This window comes from Empidonax traillii, unplaced genomic scaffold, assembly GCF_003031625.1.
Source record: "Empidonax traillii isolate 1590-97213 ecotype Southwest subspecies unplaced genomic scaffold, ASM303162v1 scaffold292:size1342341, whole genome shotgun sequence".
NCBI classification, from domain to species: Eukaryota; Metazoa; Chordata; class Aves; order Passeriformes; family Tyrannidae; genus Empidonax; species Empidonax traillii.
The window spans coordinates 924826-946930 of NW_020955485.1; the positions used below are offsets into that span (position 1 = coordinate 924826).

General features: G+C 45.4%; 1 protein-coding gene across 4 annotated transcripts in view; it reads right to left on the bottom strand.

The window, feature by feature from the left end:
* DIS3L2 (DIS3 like 3'-5' exoribonuclease 2) overlaps window positions 1-22105 on the bottom strand; it is a 184292-nt gene that overhangs the window by 43269 nt on the left and 118918 nt on the right. For all 4 annotated transcript variants that reach the window (XM_027890613.1, XM_027890615.1, XM_027890616.1 and 1 more), the window contains one exon: window positions 19129-19362. In XM_027890613.1, coding sequence (XP_027746414.1) covers window positions 19129-19362 — 234 coding nt within the window. The remainder of the gene's footprint in view (window positions 1-19128; window positions 19363-22105) is intronic.

Consider the following 22105-nt stretch of genomic DNA (forward strand, 5'->3'; position numbering starts at 1 on the left):
ACCAGCTTAACTAGTTACCTCTCACACTGGGTTGGAGCAGTCCTTTCCCTTTGGCTTTGCAAACAGCAAATGTTTGGACAATCTCAGCACCTTGTTATAGGACTGCTGTTGCTATTGTTCGAAAGTCAAGAACTGCTCCTAAACTGACACAATCACACCTATTGCCTCCTCAGAGAGACTCCTTCTCCCCATCCCTAAATGCACAATTCCCAGGTGAAAGTTTCAATTCTCTGGGAGGCTCCCGAAGCCATCTCTGCTGCCCTGTGTCCTCAGCACATTAGCCAGCAAACTACTTTTCTTAACAGGCTACAAGATCCATGCGTGTGGCTAAGGACAATGTTGACCCAAACCCCAATCCAGCCTAGGAAAAAGAGCTGAAGCTCATCTGGGGCATTACTCTGGTCTGAATGCCTCTGCTTACTTCTACAGGTGATACACTCACAGAATCACAGAGTATTCTGAGTTGGAAGGGACCCACAAGGATCATCAAGCCCAACTGTTCGGTGAATGGCCCCTATGGGGATCAAACCCACAACTTTAGGCAACTGAGCTAATCTCAGGTGACTATTTTAAAATTCTCATCATTTATTTACTTTGCTGCTGCCTGCATCATACAACTGCATAAAAAATATGCAAGGCCAGTGAATCCCTAACACAGAAGAGGGAAGATGGAAGATAGCAGAGAGCTCTTGTCCCTTAAATGAATCTGGAAATCCAGAGGTTCCCAGTCTGGGACCCAGAGTCACAACAGGCTAAATCATCCCACAGGTTGCAGCAGGTCTTGCTCTCCAAATATCAGCCCTGGGATGCAGTGAGGACCCTCGGGTCTTCCCATCACAGGAGTGAAGTCACTAACATATATTCCCTAGCACATAAGAGCGCTGCCCTGCTGATGTCTAGTGGCCCCAAAACCTCTACTACAGGTGGTCAGGCAGCACAGTAAACAGAAAGGAGCGTGGCTGGATGCTTTGCAAAGATCAGGGCAAGTGCTGACATCAAAATGGCAAGCTGGCATCATACCCCTGGGCTTTTATTTCACAGCTGCAAGTCAAAGCTGGAGAGCCTTTTGGGAAAGACAAGGCACGAGGCAACTTTCACCACTTGGCAAAAGTATAAACTGCAAATGAGTTTATTTTTCAGCATTCACACTTGCCCGCACGGGAGGTTTCGGACGCAATCCACAAAGAAATGGATCCAGATTTATTTAGAAAGAAGAGCTGAATACTTCCGTTCATTTTATAAACTGGATGAGCTCATTCTCTAGATGCACGATTAGGAAACCACAGAACTAAAATGCGGATTACACAGTTGCAAAGAGTTTAAATTTGTGGATTAAAAATACCTTCTTCAGAAGCTAACAAATTGTGACACTGCACCACATGCCCTAGACCACTAGAGAATCGTCAATGAAGTTAAAAGTATTTTCTACGCATACATCAATTTGAAAACAGAAGCAAAACATCCCTAGGAAATGCCACATAAAAAAGCTGTGACACTAACACATGCCAACTTCCACTGCTTGGCTGTTTTGTTTTCTTTTACTCAGAGCCTGTCTCCCAGGCTCTCCTTAGAGCATTCCTGACTCCTGCACCTCTCCCAGCCCCGTCCATGCTCTGACAAAAGACAATTTCACTGATTTCACTTGTGCAATAACATTCTTGCATTTTGAAGACTGATGATGACTACAGTCTTAGCAGGACAGTTAACACAGTTATGTCCTGCCCAGTCCCAATGATCTCTTTTTCACTGGAGAGATATGGAAATTCACTTGTGAGAGCAGGAATTTGGGAGAGGAGGATAATCAAGACTCTAATAAGATGCTAGATTGCAATCAGGAATTTGAAACAACCCCAGAGACTCCTGGGAAGGTAGGACTGACCCTTCTCAAAGCCATTAGAGTTGATGGTAAATGAAGTTTCCCTGTCCATGAATAAGTTCATGGCTGCAGGGCAGCACTTGGACATCATGTACCTTATCAGAGGGTTAAAATTCCCCAGGAGAGATCAGAGGCAAAGAGCCAGAGGCCAGGGAGCAGCAAAGGGACCTGTAACTGGTGTGAACAGGAACAGGCAAGACAAGGGTCTGCTGCCTGAGAAGAGAGATGGGAAATGGAGCTGCTGACACTACACTTTCAAAGCACCTGCAGAGATGTGGAGCCCAGAGAAGGGGAGAATGACACCAGCAGCCCCCACTGACACCCAGGACTGAGAGAGGCCCCGGGCCTCATAATCTCTGGCTTGTCCACCAGGGGCTGGCAGAGCAGCAAACACCACCACTGCTCTGAAAATCCTGGAGCAAACGGACAAACCAAGTGAGTTAAAGTAACCATGAAAAAAATGAAGTATTTCTCACTATTAACAAGGAGAAGAACTTTTGGGGTACAGCTGATGTAAAATTTCCCCTAAGCTGACCAGTGCCAGCAGCCAAATAAATGGGGAGTTTCTGTACGGCCACAGCACCTGTAGCCCAATTGGTCAGTCACAGGTAGGACCTGAGGGGTCTGTGGGACCTACACCAGCTTTGTCACAAGTGGGGCAGTGTGGAAATCTATGTATATGCCATCTTGATCTGATGGGAAAAAGCAAAGCCTGATCAGAAAGAGATCTCGAAGGCATTTCTGTCCCAAAATCGTTAAGTAAGAGCCTGAAGACTTGAAAAGCAATTGGTGCACTCCACTTTTGCGCTAGATGAAAAGTGACATAACCAAGCAGAAACCCTCTCTAAGTCACTGCTTGGTAGGTCGTTATTAGAGGGTACTACAGGTAACAGGTCATTATCCCCAAGTGCTGTTATTTCAGACACCTGACACAAAACAGGTCTCAACTTACTGACCCCAGGTGTAAGCAGCCTGAATTTTAACTCGGCCCTGCTATTTTGTGAGAGCCCACAGTCAGCAGAGAACAGCATTGCAGAAGTTGGCAGCTCCCAAAGGGAGGGCAGATCCAGCACCTGATGGATGGCAGCGACAGAGCACATGGCAGTGGTTACCCGAAGGAGGACATGACGCTGTGCTGTCTCCAAATGCCTCAAGTCACAGGGAAATGCAAGGTAAGAGCCATGGGTGCAGATGTCTCTGTGTACATGGCAGGAGGAAAAATGGTTTGGTGTCTTTTACTGCACCTGACTGCAGCACAACTTTCCCCCATCCCATGAACTCTGGAGGGTGCTGCTACACATTTTACACATCAGCCTATTTTGTGTCTTCCCTATGACTATTGTGTGCCTTCCCATTACGTGACCAGTCTTTGTCACTCCTACTGGGAGGATACAGGGAGCCGAGGGCAGATCAAACACAGCAAATCCTATTTTCTTAAGTTTGTTAATGCTAACTGCTTCCTTTGCTAAGCCACTAATGGAGCTGTGAGAATCCAGGAGCATAGATTAATTCAGCACCCAGGTACTGCCTCATGCCTGGAGGGATTTCCGTAGAGTTGCACTGAAGACAGATGAAAGCTTGTAATACCCTCCATACAAGAGATAAACCCATTAAAATATGAACAGTCCCTGTGCCACAGCGATAAGAGCTCTGCCAGGTAACAAGAGAGATCACAACAGTATTTCTAGGTTGTTATATCTGCCACTAAACTGGAGCCGGAACTACGAAGATGCAGAATACCCTGATCACACCGTGCTGATCTCAGTTTGACAGACACATCATTCTCCCCCAGCCCTTGGGGTGATGCTGTGAAATACCTGGCAGTCCTGAAGTCCAGGCCCAGCACTGCTGACTCCAGCTTTGCTCATTCTCTGGGGATAATCTGGACTTTCTTGCAGCATTTTACAACCCGCCAGGACTGCAGGCAGCTGCGCTATGTCCTTGGCCAAACCTTTTCCTCTGACGCTGTTAGCAGCACGGAGATGGGAAGGCATCTCCTGCCACACACAGTCAGCCCACTGTCTGCTGCAGAGCATCTTCTCAAACGCTGCATGCCAGGAAACACCATTCTGCATCCCACCACGGCAGTGCTGACTCCGTCCTGCCCGGGCAGAGGTGAGTGCCATGACCCCCTTTCTCTCACTTCAGCAAATCTCGTGGTGTGTCTAAGAGCAGTTGCTCGGTGCATGTGCAGGAGATCCAAAGCTTTCCAAGGACATCCCTGCCCATTCCCATGGACAGCAAGAGCTGCTGCTGTTAGCGCAACCGCCGGGCTCCCCTGGGAAGAGGTTGGCTGTGGCTCAGTTGAATTCCTCTGGCAACGACTTGCTCCTGCTCACACTTTCCTAGGGACCCCGCAGCTCCTCTGTCACAGGGAAAGAAGGAAGCAGGAGTGGATGGGGGCCAGGAGACTTGTCCCAGAGCCCCCGTTGGCAGCAGGACGGGCACCCTGCCCTCCAGCTAACCCACAGCCAGCTGTCCTACTCCAGCTCCAATACGGCTGCGCTTCAGTGGAGAAGCAATTTCTGCGTGTAGGCGCTTCAGCAAGGGTTCTGGCAAGTTTCACACTGAAAAGGTGAGGTGTAAACTGTAAAGCATTTTTGCAGGGCCAAAATGATGTCAGAGCCCATGACGCTGCTGTCAATCCCTGGGTTGGAGTGTGAGGGGTAGGATCAGTGATCTTCTTCCAACGCTAATGCACAGCAGGCTGCTACAACGCTCTGTTCCATATGGTTATTTAACATATGTAAGGGGCTCGACACAGTTTATGTTCAATAGCTGTGGTTTCCAAGCAGTATTGCATTTCTTCAAAATGAAGATGCATAATATTTGAAAGCTATTTTTAAAATCAGTCACAAACCTGCAATCTTCTACGTCATCACTCCTTCCTCCTACCAAACCCAAAACGTAACAGTCACAGAAGATCAGCGAGCTCATGTGTGAGAATTGGCTTCAAGGATCTCGTGTGTGCATGTGCGCACACACACACACATAGAGGGAAATTCAAAGCCATAATTCAGGTACAATCCATGTTTAAGGTTTCAAAGACATCCAGGATATAGACCACTGCTGTGGGTACCAGCACACTGTATGCAGAGCAAGACTATCTAAGAGCTGAACCAAAGTACAGGGTTGTTTATTTAACAATCTGCCTCAGCAAGTGTAAGGTTTCCTGCCCCTGGGAGTTCAGCATACTAACAACCTGACCATGTATCATCCTAAAATCTCATCACAGCCTTCACTTGCCAGGACTGATCCCATCCACTCCTAAAGCAAGTCACAACACAAATGAACCGCAAATTCCCATTTTTATGCCTCCACATGGCAGCATCAGCTGGGGCAGGGAAATCATAGAAAAATCTTTAGAAATTATCCTTAAAAGACATTCTGCAGAGCTCCACTCCCTAGAAATGCCTGGCTCCCGTGAAGCACAGTAGTTCTTGTAGAGTTTTTTTTTGCAGTAGTCTTGCAAAAATCAGGCTTTCCAGTTCCCCAGCTTTATGGACTTGGGGCTTTGTTGGGTTAATTTTGTCCAGTCAGCCCTGGAATAGGAGTTGTCCATACCAAAGTGGTAAGTTTTAAAGGCAGAAACCAACATCATATTTTACAGAGACAGTCAAGTTCTTAAAATTAGTTATTTATTCCAAAAATATTAAAAGGAGACACACTGCTTTCTCAGTCATTTTTCCATTCGTAGTATTTTTTTGGTTTTTTTTTTTTTTTTTTTAAACTCATGAGTCTAATCCTGAATTTCTCTATGGAAAAGCTGGAAGAAAAAGATCACAGGGGAGAAGGATCAGTCTGCTAGAGCATCCACTGTGCTTGCTCTCCCTTTAGGGAGCTTGCTGGGTTTGTGGTTGAGACTTTATTTTTAACATACATTCTGAAAGTAAATAAATAAATAAAAATATCTCCAGGCATCAGTATCAGCTTGTGAAGGAGATCCAGACAATGCACAGGAGGCTAGAAAGGAGCCAGTAAATTCTAAGAGCGTAGAACAGGAGAGGGGATTAAGCCTGGTGATTAAATTAGGCGATGCATGAATACATTCCAATGCACAACATCATTCAAGCAGTGGACAAAACATATGGCAACAATGGAAAGCGCTGCCCACGAGGTCACCTTTAATATGATTAGCCATGGACGCCTGAAAGGAGATCTCCCAAGTACCGGCGTGCTAACCCTCCTTTGAGCACCCTGTGAAAGCCTTTGAGGCTCCGTGAACCCGGCACAAACGGCTGCTGTGTGTTAAGGGATGTGCCCAAGTCCATTGAAAGAAGGACAAAAAAAAAAAAAAAAAAGCCTTGAGGCTGGGCAAGCGCACTGAGAGTAGTTTTTGTTCCCCTGCTCGCAGGGCACCGGCGGGATCCGTCCCCAGGGTGTCCTGCCTGACAGCTGGGTCACCACACGGGCTCTCCTGTTCCGCTTGGACTTTTCAACTCCGCTGGCCCACATTCACCGGCACGGCTCGCCCCTTTGAAGGGGGAGAAAGCGCCTCATCCATCACTGACACGAAGGCAGTTAATTCACTTCTTTACAACTGGAAAGGCTTTTGCTGCGAGCAGGAGGGAGTGCAGGAAGAGTAATGAAATCCAAAAGGGAGCCAAATGATGCTTTCCTCTGCTAGACGCCAGCACTGGCAGCACTTGCTGCTGGCACGGCCCATGGTGGGTGAAAGGAGACTCTTTTGTGGTATGCCATTAGCTACTTCCAAGGCCCCAGTTCATGTTTACCACAGCCACTGTGTTACTTCACTTGGTATTTTTTTCCAGTCCTGTTGATCGTACTGCAGAACTGACCGAGTCCTTTTGGAAGCCTCTCTCACAGAAAGCAGAAGAAAACTGCTTTTTTGAAAAGACTATTTTTTTTTCTTCTCTTCTCTAAACCAAACCTCACACTGCTTTCCATAAACCCAACCTAAGGCTGAAATCCCCACTTAAAACTGAAAAGCAAAGATCCCTGCTAGGCTTTACCCACACTGGTTGTCACCCAGACACGCCACTCGCCCCAGGAGATGCCACCACCTATGGGAGCATCGAGCTGTGCTGCCTGGACTGCACGAGAGGGCATCTCACACCACAGCATTGCTCTGCAGCCCCATCCAGTAAAACCCTGTCACAACTGCAGCCAGCAGGTTGTTCTGTCGACTGTAACGGGAAGAAACACTCAGTGACATCAAAGATAATCTCATGTGAGTCACCCTGCATGATGACCTTGCTGCAATCAGGTGAGCCCTTCAAATGCTGAACTCTACCCCAGAGGACCTTGGCACACTCAGCCGAGTTCCCAGCAAGGTTTCTGCAGGCTTTTAGTATTTCAGATTCCAGGCGATGACTAACTGGGAACACGTGAGGGACAGGCCCAAAGGCAACTCCTTTCACACACTTTGTATCTGCATGGCTGGAGGGTGAAAGTCACGGAGACAACCCCAGGAGGAACTCACTCTGGCTACACAGGTCTCTGCAGCTACGAAGCAACAACAAACTCGACACAGGACTGCCACCAGCTGAGCTCCTGATACTGCCAGGAAAAGGAAAGGATCATCTCCTAAAGCCCTTTCTAGTTTTACATTTCTGGGATGCCATAACTGCAGCTCAGGTCTTGCCACAGCACACCCCAGGCACTGCAGTGTCACAGCTGACATTCAATAAGCTGGGAGATTCCTACCCTCTCATACCACAGACTCACCTTGGATCCTTCTAACAGATCTCTTAGACTCTCATGGGATCTGCCAAGACTGAAGATCAAGCCAGTTTCTAATGAGACAAAATAGACCAGGCAGCTGCACCCTAGTTCCAAAACCACTGGAGGTAGCAGCTCCACAAAGGAGGGTATTATTTTTCTTTATTTTAGACAAACAAAAAAAACCTTCCCCAAACATAACTCTTTCACAATAAAGATTAGTGAGGGTTGGGAGAAAAGCCTGCGGTGGCACCCATTTCTTGGTTGTTTCAGCTGTTTGTAGCAGAAAGTCTTCCTCCTCTGAATTATGTTTTGTGCCCATCACTGTGCTACTACTCTTACAAAGGCTACTTGTAGCAAAATTGATCCTTGGTGCTGGGTCTGAAGCAAGCTACAGCAACTTACCAAACAGCAAGAGGAGGGATGAACCAGGCCTGGCAGCATACCAAGTCCAAAGAAGTCAGGTGGAATATCCTGAAGGGATGACACCCAGGTGATGTTACTTTACCCAACTGCTTGGGGGATATGGCAAGCCCTCTCTCCCCTGCAGAGCCCAGCTGAGGGTGGTAGCTGTGAACTCAAAAGAAAGGTGGCCATGGATTCACCTCCGAGGAGTATCCATTTCTACCTACAAAGTAGGCACACAAGGGCAGATTTAACACACCTTTGTCTGCTGGGTTTCTTCATCCCAAAAAGCACGTACAACATCCTGTTGGTTCTGGCATGTGGAGACCTACTGGCTTCTGTGCTGGGCCTGATCTGGTAAGATACCGTATTTCTACCTGACATCTCCCAGTGTTCATTGTCTGCTCAGTCTTTACCTTAAAACTCCTGGGACTCTGAGCAATAGCATTCCTCCAGCATGGAGAACCTCCGAGGGTTTAATGCTGGTTTGCACTCTTTTAAGGAAAGACACACCTGTCTGCTATCACCTCTGGTCTTTAAACTGATTTCAAGGAAACTCTATAAATGGTTGAGAATTTGAAAAGAGATGACCACAATGCAAAAGGATCTCAAGCTTGGTTCCCCGGGGTAAAGGCTATTTGTCAGCAGCTCCCCCTGGCACAATGTTATGGATCCATCAATACACCTACCTCTTACTCCTACCTAAACATGAGAAACCAGTAACTCCCCAGATCATTTAACCACCTTTATGCTGCCCAGTGTCTTCTTAAAAAAAAAAACAAACAAAAAAACCAAAAAACCAAAACTACAGAGAAAGGCAATGCAAGCACAGTATTAAAGACTATCAACCATCACTTTCAGTAGTTTGAAAATAAGAGAAAACAGAGAGCTGAAGTGAGAATTCAAAACCTCAAAGTAATTTCAACCATACATACATGAGAAGGGAAAAGTTTATACATGATACAACAGAAAAAATGACTCACTTTCTGAAATGCCAAAGCCTGTTTTAGTTCATTCTGCCTTCTCTACCTGCTAAACACATCACCGACCAAGAAATCATTTAATAAACTGCATTTTTTTTTTAAATCCCGTTTTAGCTATTTAAGCATTTTATTTCCTGGTATCATGGGTCAGCTTCTACTCTAACATGCTAATCAGAAGTAAAGTGCTTGCTGGATCAGTGGGCTTTTTTCTCAGAAAAACAAGTAGAATCTTGAGATTAAAACAGAGACCTTGAAATTGAGGTGAAACTGCAACCATAAAGCTAATGCAAAACCTCCCATTGACTCATGAGACTGCAAATTTCTCAGCATTGCCATGAGACATCCAATAAGCTACGGCTCTGCATCCCCCAGTTCTGCAGGATCAGATGGATCAAACTCATGGGGGCCAGTTTACTTCAGCTGTCAAGGAAGGCATAAATTAAATTTTGTTGTATTCAGATTAGGTTGTTTTTTAAAAAAAAAATCAAACACAAAAAAACACACACACACACAAAAAAAACACCAACAAAACAAAAAAAACCCACACAAAGAAAACCCAAGCACCAGTGACTGCTTGGTTACTTTGTATTTCTGTGACAGAAACAACTTTTTCAAGTCCAGTTAAAGGAATTACCCACAAAACCCCTTCCCAGGGATTTGGCATGGCTGGTTTCTTACAGATGTCTCGAGTCCCTCACACCACTCTAGTCCAGTGAACTCGTGACGCTCCTTTCTCACTACCTCTTGTAGAGTTTTCATGTGACCATCCATTTAATGATAGCCCATCACAGATGGGCAATGGACTGTGCCCAGCTTAGTTGGCAACTAATTAGCGCAAATGTAAGATATCTGCTATCATCTGAGATCCAAACTGGAACGTGCTTCCTTCAGAGGGCAAAGTTTAATAGCGCTGGCAGGTTTAAGGTGCAGACAATGCAACAACTTGTGAACACTCATCTTTGGGGAGAGATGGGTGTTTGTGCCTCAAGCAGGAAGCACCAGGGAATCACAGTGTCTCCCACAAGCAAACAAAGCACCGCACAAAGAAGGAGCACTCTCAGGGAGGAGGACTTTCTCAAATCTCAACTATGGACAAATCTCAGAAACGAGCGGAACATGGACCAACAACCTTATCTGGGATGTCATGCTTCGAGCTCCCATTTTATGCAATTCCATATTCAGGGGAAATCCATACTCTTAACTGTTAGTTTGCTTAAAAAACTTCCCTGTTACCACATGAAGATGCAGAAAAGAGCAAGATAAATGATCCAGACTGCTAAAGACAGATTCAAAGCCACTTGCTTTCAAAACAAACCCAAGAGGTTGCTCAACAAAATGTACTCCAAATGAATCACTGCAAACTTTAGCAGGGCATATAATTTCAGAAGATGTGAGCTTGGACTTGGAATGTTTAAAGATAAATCCTCAAGTGGACTTCAGCAGGCGTTGGCTTTCTCAGATGACACAGGATCAGCTCCATCCTCAGCTCAGCTGTTGGTATCTTGGTTAAGGCTTCCGTAATCTCATTTCAGAGGGCTGTGAAAACCACAGGTGCTTTCTGAGCTTCTTTGTACTTTAGTATCCGTATGCTATGGATCACAAAAGATAAAACATCCCAGGACTTAGAAGGAGTGATCCTGCCCAGAAACACCTGATAAAATGAACTGTGGTCATGGAAAGCAAGAATTTTTTCCCTTCTCACTTTGGAATTGACATGAGAAATCACAGAACTGTAATGTCTGAATCTTTCATCTCCTTCCAAACATTGTCTTTTGTCATTATACAATTAGCCTTTCTTCCATATACCACTGCGTGAAACAGAAATGGCTCTGACAATGAGCTGCTACATCTTCACCTATGGCAGACTGATCACATTTGAAGTTACATCACTCAACACCAAGTGACTCCATCTAAAGAGGATGATGGATTAGCCATGCAGTCAACTATAATTAATACCTGAAAAAAACCCTTGTCAAGCCTCTGTTCAAATACGTGATAAACAGAATCTGGAACAACAAGAGACTTTCTGATGACGTCTGTTCATCACCAGGGAAGAAAAACACCATGAACTGGAGGGCAAGACTCTCAGAGCAAGGATTGTTTCCTCAGCAGAAAATGTAAAATAAGAATTTCCTCCCAACACTCACCCCACTTGCACCTCTACACAAACACATGTTTTTCTGAGGTTTATCTATCTTTCTATCAGAGACACTGAAGAACCAGCTTGTTTCTGCTTCATTAAGAACCAGTTCTTCCATCCTGAACCTCTTTCAATATAGCCAGCAGAAGCCACTAATTCTCTCCCTACCAACCTCAAAAATACCAGTGAGTGGTTTGCTCAGCTGGATCAAGGACTGAGTCCTCTGTTCACCTGAGCTATCAGCTTCACGTCTGGGACACATTCCATCACATTAAGCCACCACCTGCCACAGATGACCTCTCTTTCCCCTAGAAACGCTATTTGGTGCTCTCTGAGGTCCCTGTGGGCAGGTGACCCCAGGCAGCCACAAGCAAGGGTAAGACCCATCTGTGTCCAGCTAATCCAGGAAACCAAGAGATGTGTACTTCACGTGTAAATCTGGAGTACTTGCCAACACCTTCAACCTTGCTTGCAGGTCAGCATGTGATGATTTCCAGCTCACCCCCCTTCTACAATGGCTGATCGCCAACTGGATTCAATAGAAAAAGCCAAGCAATTTGGAAGGTCTGATGATACACTGCCTACTGCACCTCTGTCCCACGCAAGCAAGAGAGACTTCCGTGGGATAGGAGCCCATTGTCTTGATCCTGGCACACATGGGTAAAGCCTGAGATCTGAAAAGACTGGAGAGAGAGGCCACTTGTGAAACACAGCAATTGCTTCTGCATTGCAGAGACGTGCTGGCCACAGCTCAGCCCCCTGTGCTGATGTGCCTTGTTTCTCTGCTCTGCACTGCGAGATGTATCTGCTGGGGACAGGGATGAAAAAACCCGTGTCCTTAAATGGGCCAGCAATATGCAGCAGAAACAGAAAAGCACCAGCTTTTATTCAAAAGCTCTCAGTAATAAACGTGAGAGGAAGAGAATGGTCAGCCTTGGCCTAAGGTGCTGGATTTGGTCTGGTAATCAGACCTGCAAGCTCTGCTACCGACACACCGTGTGAGCTCAGGCAACTGCTTCACCTCTTCATGCCATACCCATTGCCTGGAAGGATGGAGCCAGCCTCCCCTCTGATACTTGCTCTTAGGCTGCCAGATGAAAGAACAACTGACAGTGTTGCTGTGTCAAACAGCATCTCAAAATTAAACCATAAGACCTCTTTTTTATGGAGAAGCTTCTCAGCTTGCAGGTCTGTGGTAGATTTAATAAAACTCAAGGGTTAAGCTGTGTTTGTTTAGAAGAAAAACACTTGTACATCACCAGAGGACTTGAATATCTGAGCTAGTGGCTGGAATATTTACTCCAGGAAGAATAAAGTCATAATCCACTCTTGCATTACTGATGGTAAATTAATGCCAGAGCACCACTGTGTGGGGAGCTCCTTCCTGGCTGTGTTTGCCCAGACATCTGGCTGCAGTGGCTCCCAGCACGATGCTCCACAGTCGAGCCCTGTGCTCCAGCGTCCGACTCTCCCCTCCTGCCGGAGCCAGCTCGACCACTTCACCACCTGCTCCTGCTGGGACACAGCTGCTCAGCTTTAAAAGAACGATCAGGGAGCGGCGGGACATGAGCGAGGACATCAATCCTACTCACACCCCTGGGAAGACTTCATTAAAATCCCAGGGCAAAAGATTAGATTCAGAGAGCTTTCCACTCAAAATCCTAATTTAATCAAAATACTTCAAAACCTACTGGCAATGCAAACATCTCAACGTGAGCTGAGAGATGCTCAGCCAACACACATCCCCTCCATAACATGATCCTGCAACACCTCCCTCCTGCACAGATCCTCAAACTGCCCAACCTAAGCCGTCACCTACTCCTGACCACAACAGTGACACCTCACATTTGCCTGCCAAGCACCATGTTCCTCTGTGGTACCGTAGGAAAGACGTGCTGAAAATCATCCCTACTTTGCTGACACACCTTTGCATGTGCACTTCAGTTACTCGTGCAAGGAAGGGCAGCATCCACCAGTAGGAAGCTGTGGCCTCAGATGCTTGTTTTGACATATTAACTGGGACTATGCAAAAGACATCAAATCCCCAAAGGAAATTAATCTCCAAATACATCCAACATTCCCCCAGCTGCCTTATGTATCAGACAGTATAAGCAACTGTCCATAATGATCGTATAGCACCTGCTGTCCCCATTCTGGGTTTCAGTGATGTCTCTTTAGCCAGACATCAAAGAGAAAGAGCAGACAATGGCGGAATTGTGATAGGAAGTGAATAGTGAAAGCTCCTTGTCAGTCTGAGTTTCCATTTATCTTACAGCACTGTACATACAGCCCACCCTGCCTCTGCTGTCACGTTCATGCACAGTTGCTGTAACAGCCTCTTTAGGAAGGTATCATGGTAGTTTTCAGGATTTTATAAATGGGTCTTTGGGATTTTCTCCTGGGCAAAAGCAAGTGCACAAGCAGGTACACACCTCAATCTATCCTGAGGGAACCAAATCCAAGGTGAATTTGGCACCAACGCCACATCCCAGGAGATGAACATCATGACTTTCTCTTTGAGACTGGCCAAGAGATGCAGCCAAGAGTCAGGGGATGCAGCAAAGCCATTTACTCCTTCCCAGAAAGGTGCATGCACTGAGAGTGTGAAGGGGTAGCACATACAGCAGCCGTGGACAGAAAACCTAAGCATCACTCCAGGGAGTACTCAGGTCAGGATGACCTTTCTGCCCCAAAAGCATTTTAAGACATAAATTCAGATCATGCTATTAGGGCAAACATAGGCACACTCAGTTAACTGAGGTCTATGCCATATTATAGTCCTTTGTTGTCCCATGTAAACAGTTCTCTCAGCCAAAATGGTCTTCCATTCATTTACTAATATATTGTATTTTGCACACAATGGCTGTTTAACCAGGGCAGAAATATTTATTACTTTCACGTAGCAAGAACAAAAGACCTGAATATTGACTATATGGATACGAGGCAGGAAATACGACAAAACAATTTGCCATAATTATTTCCAGCAGTCACTCATACTGGAAAATTTTAATAGTGATAGTAATTAATCTGTGGTTCTTGGGATTTCCAATTAAACAGCATTAGCAGGAGCAACTATCTAAAAATACGTGTTTCTGTCCTATCCCATTAGCCACAACTAAATATGAAATTTCCCAACATACAGTGTCACATCCTGCACGTACAGTGTCCTCCCTCCTCCTTGTTTTCCGTGTGAATGGCTTGAGCTGTTTGCATCAAGTAGTCACATTTGGTTCTGAGAGCTTCAAAAACTGTACAGAGCTGGTTACTATAATCAGTGTGCCATATACCTGGGTGGTTTGGAGCTGGCACTCTGCACACAGTCTGGTGTTTGTTTGGGATCTTTGTGCTTGTTTCTCTATGTTTCCAGAGGCAGAAATACTCTACAACTTTAGGAGTTCCATCAGCCTTACAGAAACAAAGCAATTGCCAAAGATCACCTGTCTTATCCCCAGCAGCCACGGGACAAATGGTAGGTCTCGGGACCAACGGTAAGGTCTCCAGGGAGCTACAGAGTTACAATAACACAGTTTTACTACCTCTAAGTTATTCAGAAAATAGAGACCCACAGGTAACAGCAACCTTGCTCAGACGGCAAGACAGTGGCACGGTACACAGGCTGGGAGCAAGCAGAAGTGAGACCATTTCACTACCAATTCAGCCCTTACACTTGTGTAATATTCTCATCTTTGCCATTTTTGTCCTTTTATTCCTTCCCTTTTCACATACACCTGCAAAGCTGAATGTCTGCCTTGCAGAAAACAAGGAGAGAAGCTATTATACCAAACGATTCAGTGTCATTAACCGGCTTAATGTAGACGCACTTCGGGTTGTTCTCGCAAAGAACTCTGGTCAATGCTGATGTTTTGAGCACCCAGGTGTAAGTGTGCTGGCAAAGGTAGAATCACTGGCACAACAAAAGGCATTGCTCAGCTCACAGACAGTTGTCATAGAGACAAATCAGCATCCTGGGGTATTCTCATTTTAAATACGCACAGAAATCCTTTTTAACCTGTCTTCCTGTAGGCATCCATCCTCGTGATTCATTTATAAACTGCTGAGGCCAAAAAGAGAATCATTTATCAGAACGTCTCCTCTAGGCAGGCTGGAGCTAAGGAGCTTTTCTGCAAACCTCATGGTTTTTGTTGAAAGCAAGTTTCTATCTGATTCCCTGGCTACTGTTTCTAAAAGCTGTGGGTTAGGGAAGCGATCCAGCTTCCAAGTAACCTGGCCAGGAAAATAAAGGAAAGCTGTGGGTTGTGCTCACTTTGCTTTTTAAACCAGGTCAGATCCCTGCTCCAATTTAGAGAGCGGGTGCACCAGGAGCTGTGAGAGGACAGCACAGGGGTGGCATTTCACAGACCCAGGCAGGCACGAGGTTTTGGGGGGAAGATAGTATTTTAAATATCTGAACATTTTTTCCTTAAAGTCACATACAAGGCCTTTTGCCTTTACATCTAAAAGCTGCAGCTCTGAACAAGAAAGAAAAGAAATACATTAATCTCTGTCTGTGTGGACAAAGTTTCATAAGCTCCTTAGCCACTGAAGGTGCAAAGTCTTTAAACCTCTAAAACTCAGCTCAGCTGCTGTTTGGAGCCAGGGAGCACAGGAAACCGTATTCTAGGGAAAAGGTCCCAGAAGGGGCCTATGGGGACAGCTGGATCCCACGGAATGACTGATGTGTGGCTCTGGTTGCACTCGTGGTCCAGTGCAGCAGTACTCCCTACAATCCCATCAGGATCACCAGACCTCTGCAGAGACATGAAAGGAACTGAGGAGGGGGGCAAGGAGGAGGCTGCAGGTATGAAGGTTGTCATGCCAGGACTAAGCTGAAGCAGGAATTAGAAAATACACAGCCCCAGAGAGACACATATATACTGACACCAAACCCACAAATCCTAAGCTTTCCAGACCATACTCTATCTCCATAATGCCTCAAGGTCTTCTCTGCGACCCAGATATCTGATTCCTTAGTTATTAAAGGAAATAATACATTCTTCATCTGTTGAACTACACAGATCCCTTCTTCCAAAATTGCTGCTAAAAGATAAAAACCATGGGCAAGCAGATGCCGCTCTCACATTAGGTCATAAAAATTCAGCAGTGACATTCAAACAGAAAACATTCCCCTCACCACAGCACAGCCAGCCTGACACTGCTGCATCCTACTGGAGCCATCCTGTGTCAGCTCCCTGGCCAACCAGTATTTCTGCTATTACAAAGATATGCCTATGAATGGATTCATCTGAGAGATGTTCTTTGTTTTAGGGAATAAATTCTAAATTATATGGATAGTATGGGGGAGATCAATATCATTCCAAAGAGAAAACTGAGGCAGACAGGGAGAGCACCAGCCCAGGGTCACCACAGCCAGTGGCAAAGGAGGATGGGAGATTCTTTCCCCCGTGATTTACTTCATACCAACAGGAAGGCCATGAGCACCTCACACTGAAAAATGGCAGGGTGGAAGGAAGAAAAAAGTCGTCACTGTTCAATCAGGAGTGATCCCATGGTAGAACTCTCAAACATAATGCAACTTATAGGAAGAGGGCTCACATCCCTTGGGAAAAAAAACGCACAGGAGTCATTCATGCTCAGCCATCCCCTCCCACAAGACTGTGGGATGATCATTTCCGTCACTCACATATTTATTTGGAATTCGATAATTCATTGCCCCTAGTTTCCTGCTGGAGTTTGTCTTCCATTGTTCAGGATTTACATTACTCAACGGGAAATCAGTGAGAGGTCCAGTGATTAGAAAGGTGTGTTTCCCATTCACACCCACCCTTGCTTGCTCACTTGGGGCTGGAAGTGGGAAATGGTGTACAGCTGTGTCCATGGGAACTCAGGGAAGTGGGGGAGCAAAAGCAGAGGGAGTTATCCCATTTTATTAAAAGATACAGATTGCTTTGTCTGGCCATCGCCGCTGGCCACGTCCACAAACCGATCCCTCACACACTGCTCATACTCAGGCCTTACAGCAACCACTTTCTCCATGGGCTGGGGAGGGTGTAGTTTATCAAAACACAGCTATCAGGGCAGTACTTGAAAAGAGTAAGTATGGTGAAAGTGTCCCTTGATCTGAAATATGCTTCCTTCTCAAAGACTATTACTTTGACATTCTTGCCAGGGGAGAGAGATTCTGCACAGCATAAAGTGCCACTTGTGAGACATAACTCAGTTTATCATGGCGTTTAGGAACTAGGCTGAGCAAGAATCAGCCCTCTCTGGTGCCCTTAGCTGTGGCTTTTAACCCCGATCTCACAAATGATGCTCCAATATGTTCTCTTTAATGGCTCCTCTGTAACAGCACAGAGCAAAACAAAACACCGCTAATCTTTTACGGGGTATCACTGGAACAGGATGCTTCCCTGGTCAAATCCTCCCAATAGAAATGTCACATCTGTTTTGAAACATATTTTCCCCCAAGTTAGTTTGATAACAGGTACTCAACTCAGGGTTACATGGTGACCGCCCAGCATTACACTGTAACAGTGACTTGTGGAATGCAGCAGGTGAACTTTCCGGGCCACAGGTCCCAGCCACAGCGAACTGGTTTTCCAGCCCAGACACTTTCAAGGCTTCCCAGTTAGGTCATCCCACGCAAAGGCTGGGTCTTCTACGTTCCTTTAGAATTCAGAGTGTGCTTGGAAAAAAAGGCCCAGCTTATCAGGCATTGTATGCTAAACCTCAGACAGGGAAGTCTCTGTTCCAAAAAAGGTTAGGAAAACTCCAAAGTGGAAGTTTGATTTCCAAAAAATATTTAAATATAATTTTAAGAATTACTATTTCCTTTGAGCAAGGAAGGACCTTAAGCAAATGTCCTCTTCAGGCTCACTGGTGTGCCACACCAACCCTCCAAGACCTCCTACAACAGATGTAGGTAAGACAGCCCCCAGCCACCTCAGTGCCTATGCCAGAAGTTTTATCCTAAAGTAAAACTTCAATCTCCTCTAGTGAAACTGAAGATAAATGTGTGTCATTTTGTCCATTTTAGACATGGGGGAAAGCACATTGCCCCCTCTTCATGGCAGCTTCACCAGAATAAGCCACATGGCTTGTCGGGGAAGGACATAGATTACAGACACTTCTTGCTCCTGTTGCTCAGCAATGATTTCTCTAAAATTACACCTTTCCTGCAACTGGAGACAACAATGCAATGCTGAGTAAAATGGAAGAGTTAGTTACAACATATGTCTTACATACAACAGTCCTGTTTACACCTCTTACATAGCTTCTGTCTCAGCAATACCCTCATGTTGACTCACGCTCCTTTTGCAAAATGAAACAATAGAGCTTCCTTATGTTAAGAGATTATTCTGTCTCCTGCTCAGGAAGACCACTGGGTTCTACAAATTACTGGAACCTTCTATCCAAAAAAACTATCAGAAGCCACCTCAGAGCAGCTGAACATCATATGCAAAAGTATTTTTGCTGTGATAGCCTAAAACATCTGGACTTCCTTGTAAAATAGAAATGACACATACCACAACTGATACAAGATTATTTAAATCACCCCAGACAGAAAACCTCCCCACTAGCAGTTCTTTCCCTGAAACACACCCAACACTTATAAGTATTATCTTAGATAACACTTAGCCATTTTCCCAGCACAGAGAACTGCTATGAAAGCTGTGGAAAACAAGAGTATTGCAAGCACAGAAATAAATGTGGAGGATGAGCCTTTCACAGCAAAATGTGCACTAAGGATATCTGAACTGCATGATAATGACGACACTGTCATGATTTGTTTCACTGTATGAATTACTTACCCAGTCCAGCAGGGTTTTAGGATTTTGAAAAATGCTGAAAGATGGACCACTCCTTAAAAAACAGGGATTTTTTCTTTTAATCCTACTTTACTTAGTGCTTTTGGTACATAATTTGGTGCCTCTTTTAAGAAGGCATTGGCACCCAAACCTGCCTTTCTAATCTAGCCTTAACTTTACCCTTTGATGTCTTAGACTGCTTGGGAAATTCTTAGGGGATACAAGGCGAAATTGCTTCAGTGGAGTGGGAGCCCCTCAAGGGCTGTACTTACTCACCTGGTCTAAGTGCAGGGCACCATCAGTGAAGCGCTGCTTGCGGAGGTTCTGGGCAATTCGATGCAGGTTCAGCACAGCTTCCTGGATCTCAGCTATTGAGTGCTGAGGTGAGACAGGGGGCAGTTCTTCAGGTGATAACACCTTCCCGGGGCTTTCAATCATAATCTGTGCATGGTCATAGCTTAGCTTCACACAGGAGCAGATGACTGTCCGCCCAAACCACTCATCGAGGATCTGCAAAATTGGAAAGTGTACATTGATCTGAGCACTCATTCTCCCAGTGCACAAAAGCTTAGGAAGTTGTACAAACACTGGAAGGAATGAAACTAGACCTCACCACTGCATGTGATCTTCAAGTGAAGATCTTGTCCTACTGAGACCTTCAGGCCTTTAGCCCATATAGATTGTCTAGCATCGAGTAACTTGTACATGCATGTAATATATAACAATATATTGTGCATATACATAGGGAACCGCTTGGATCTCCCTTCTTTACCTTATTTCCCTCCTTTATAGAGCCCAAAGAACTACAGCCAATTAGGGAGTTGAAATCAGTCCACTGACTCAAAGGTTACCAGGTCCAGGAGTGGCAACAGGCAGATACCCACATACCAGATCTCCTATTTAAAACATGGCAGAATGAATTCCACCTTTTCAAATAAAGTGTGGCCACCAGGGTATGAGGGGCTGGCCTTCAAATATGCTGTTTTCGGGAGTACTGCAAGAATCTCAGTGTATGACTTGCACTTATGAAAGTACCTAAGTAGGACTTTGGTGGGTCTGGAGGAGAGATGGAGAGTCACTGACCCCTTGTTTCTCTAATCATGTTTATGGTCCTAGGCCCATACTCAAGCCAGAAACTCTTCTGGGCTTCCAAACTACTTTGGAATCAAAAGGAAAATATTCTATAAATTGCTTATAAAGCTTTTTTATTTTAAATCAGAAGTTATTCAATTTCAAACTCCCCAACAGAATACCAATGTAGAAGCAGTAATTCAGAATTATGTCTTAGAAGGAAAAGGAAAATCTATTTTCAGCTGAGATACAGAAGAGAATTCAACAGCTCATCAAGCCAGTGAGAAAGCGCAGAAGGACACAGGTAGAAGGCTCTTCACAGAAGTCAAGAGCATTGGCATGAGGGTTCTGGAGAGAGATGTAGTCTGTGATAAACCATTCAAAGCACAAGTGCTCAGAGAATGATTGGAGAATTACAATTCTCCCTTAGCTACCCCTTCATCAGCACAACAAGGTAAATTCTGCAAGTGACAGTGTCCAGGGAGAACAGCCAGAGCTCTGTGACAGCCTAATCAAGGACATGGCTTCAGAAAGACAAACCCTCTGCTTAGCAGCAAAGGACTGATCTCCAAAATACACTTGCTGCCTCACAGAAGATATGTGCAGTATAACTCTGCAGATCAGAGCTCTGAAAGTCACAGGGCATTTAAGCTCATTTCTAATTCAAAAGTGCTCTAACAGTGGAGATGCAGCAAGTGGCATCTTGCAATGTAAAGTGCTCTGACCCTCAGCTCATGGTTATTCTATGTATGTCCCTTCCTCTATACCAAGGAGAAAGAAAGGAAGAGAAAGCCACAAAGCTGAAGAGAGATGCTGTGACAGTGCTGGCAGCACCTGCACTGTGCTCTGCTGCATCCCATTAAATGTGGTTCAGCTTCTTATGGTGATGGGGGATGCGTATCTGGTAGGTCAGTAGTATCTGATAAAATCTGCTGGACCCAAGAAATCTGATATTAAGCAAACACCATCTCTGGTGTGTAAGAGGCTGCACTGCTCTTTAAATGATCCACGTCCTGAGCACAGCATGTGATGGCAGCCAGTGCTGCTCCGCTGAAACCCTCCCAACAGCACAGTCTCTGGGGCTACAGGTCTCTCTGAGGGTGTGGCATAGCTGTGCAGGGGGCTGAGGTCTTTCTCCACACAAGGCAGTGTCTGTATCACGTCTTGGCTGACGACAACAGTTTTGAGCCTGGAAAACACAGGATGTTTGAGACTGAAGCAATTTTTCCTTGTCACTGTTAGAAGGAACCAGCAGGGCTGTGCTTCAAACATCAGCAGGCAGTAACTTAAAAAGAAGAGTTGCATTGTTTGTTTTCAAATATCTTTCTGTTGACTGCATCCCAACAAGAACGTGCTACGTCGTTCCTATAAACGCCCAACTCTGCACAGATGTAACAATACAGTTAACGCCTCTGCCCTTGGAAAGTCATTTGGGATACATCGTGTCACACTATCCCACTGAAGTCCAGAGAGCTATGTGGAGTGCTGCTCAGGCAACATTTTGTTACAGTCAATGAAAACTCAAAGAGAAAAACTTCAGAACCCAAGAGCAATAGAAACAAGAAAGTGCCTATCTCCCAGAAAAGGGTAAACCTGGCATTATTTTTCTAAAAGAAAAGAATTAAAAATCCCAACAAGTTATCAATAGTTACATTCAATTGTGGAATCCGCGTGTCTTTTCCTTGTGAAAAGCATAAGCTTTAGACTTATTTGGTTTGGAATAGGAAGAGTGGAATCTCGGAGCAGCTCTCACCTCTGGTAGTGCTGCTGGGCTCTGCCTTGGAGGCTCAAGGTCAGGGTACTGCTGTGCACTTGGGGTGCAATGAAGTGCCCTTCAGCCTCTGAGGAAGGAGGGCCATGGAGATGGTGAAGGGCCTGGAGGGGAAGCCATATGAGGAGTGACTGAGGTCACTTGGTCTGTTCAGCCTGGAGAAGAGGAGGCTGAAGGGAGACCTCCTTGCAGTCTACAATTTCCTCGTGAGGAGAAGAGGAGGGGCAGGCACTGATCTCTGCTCTGTGGTGACCAATGACAGAACCAAGAAAATGGCCTGAAGTTGCGTCAGGGGAGGTTTAGGTTGGATATTAGAAAAAGGTTCTTCACCAAGAGGATAGTTGCGCACTGGAAGAGGTTCCCCAGGGAAGTGGTCACAGCACCAAGGCTGACAGAGCTCAAGAACCATTT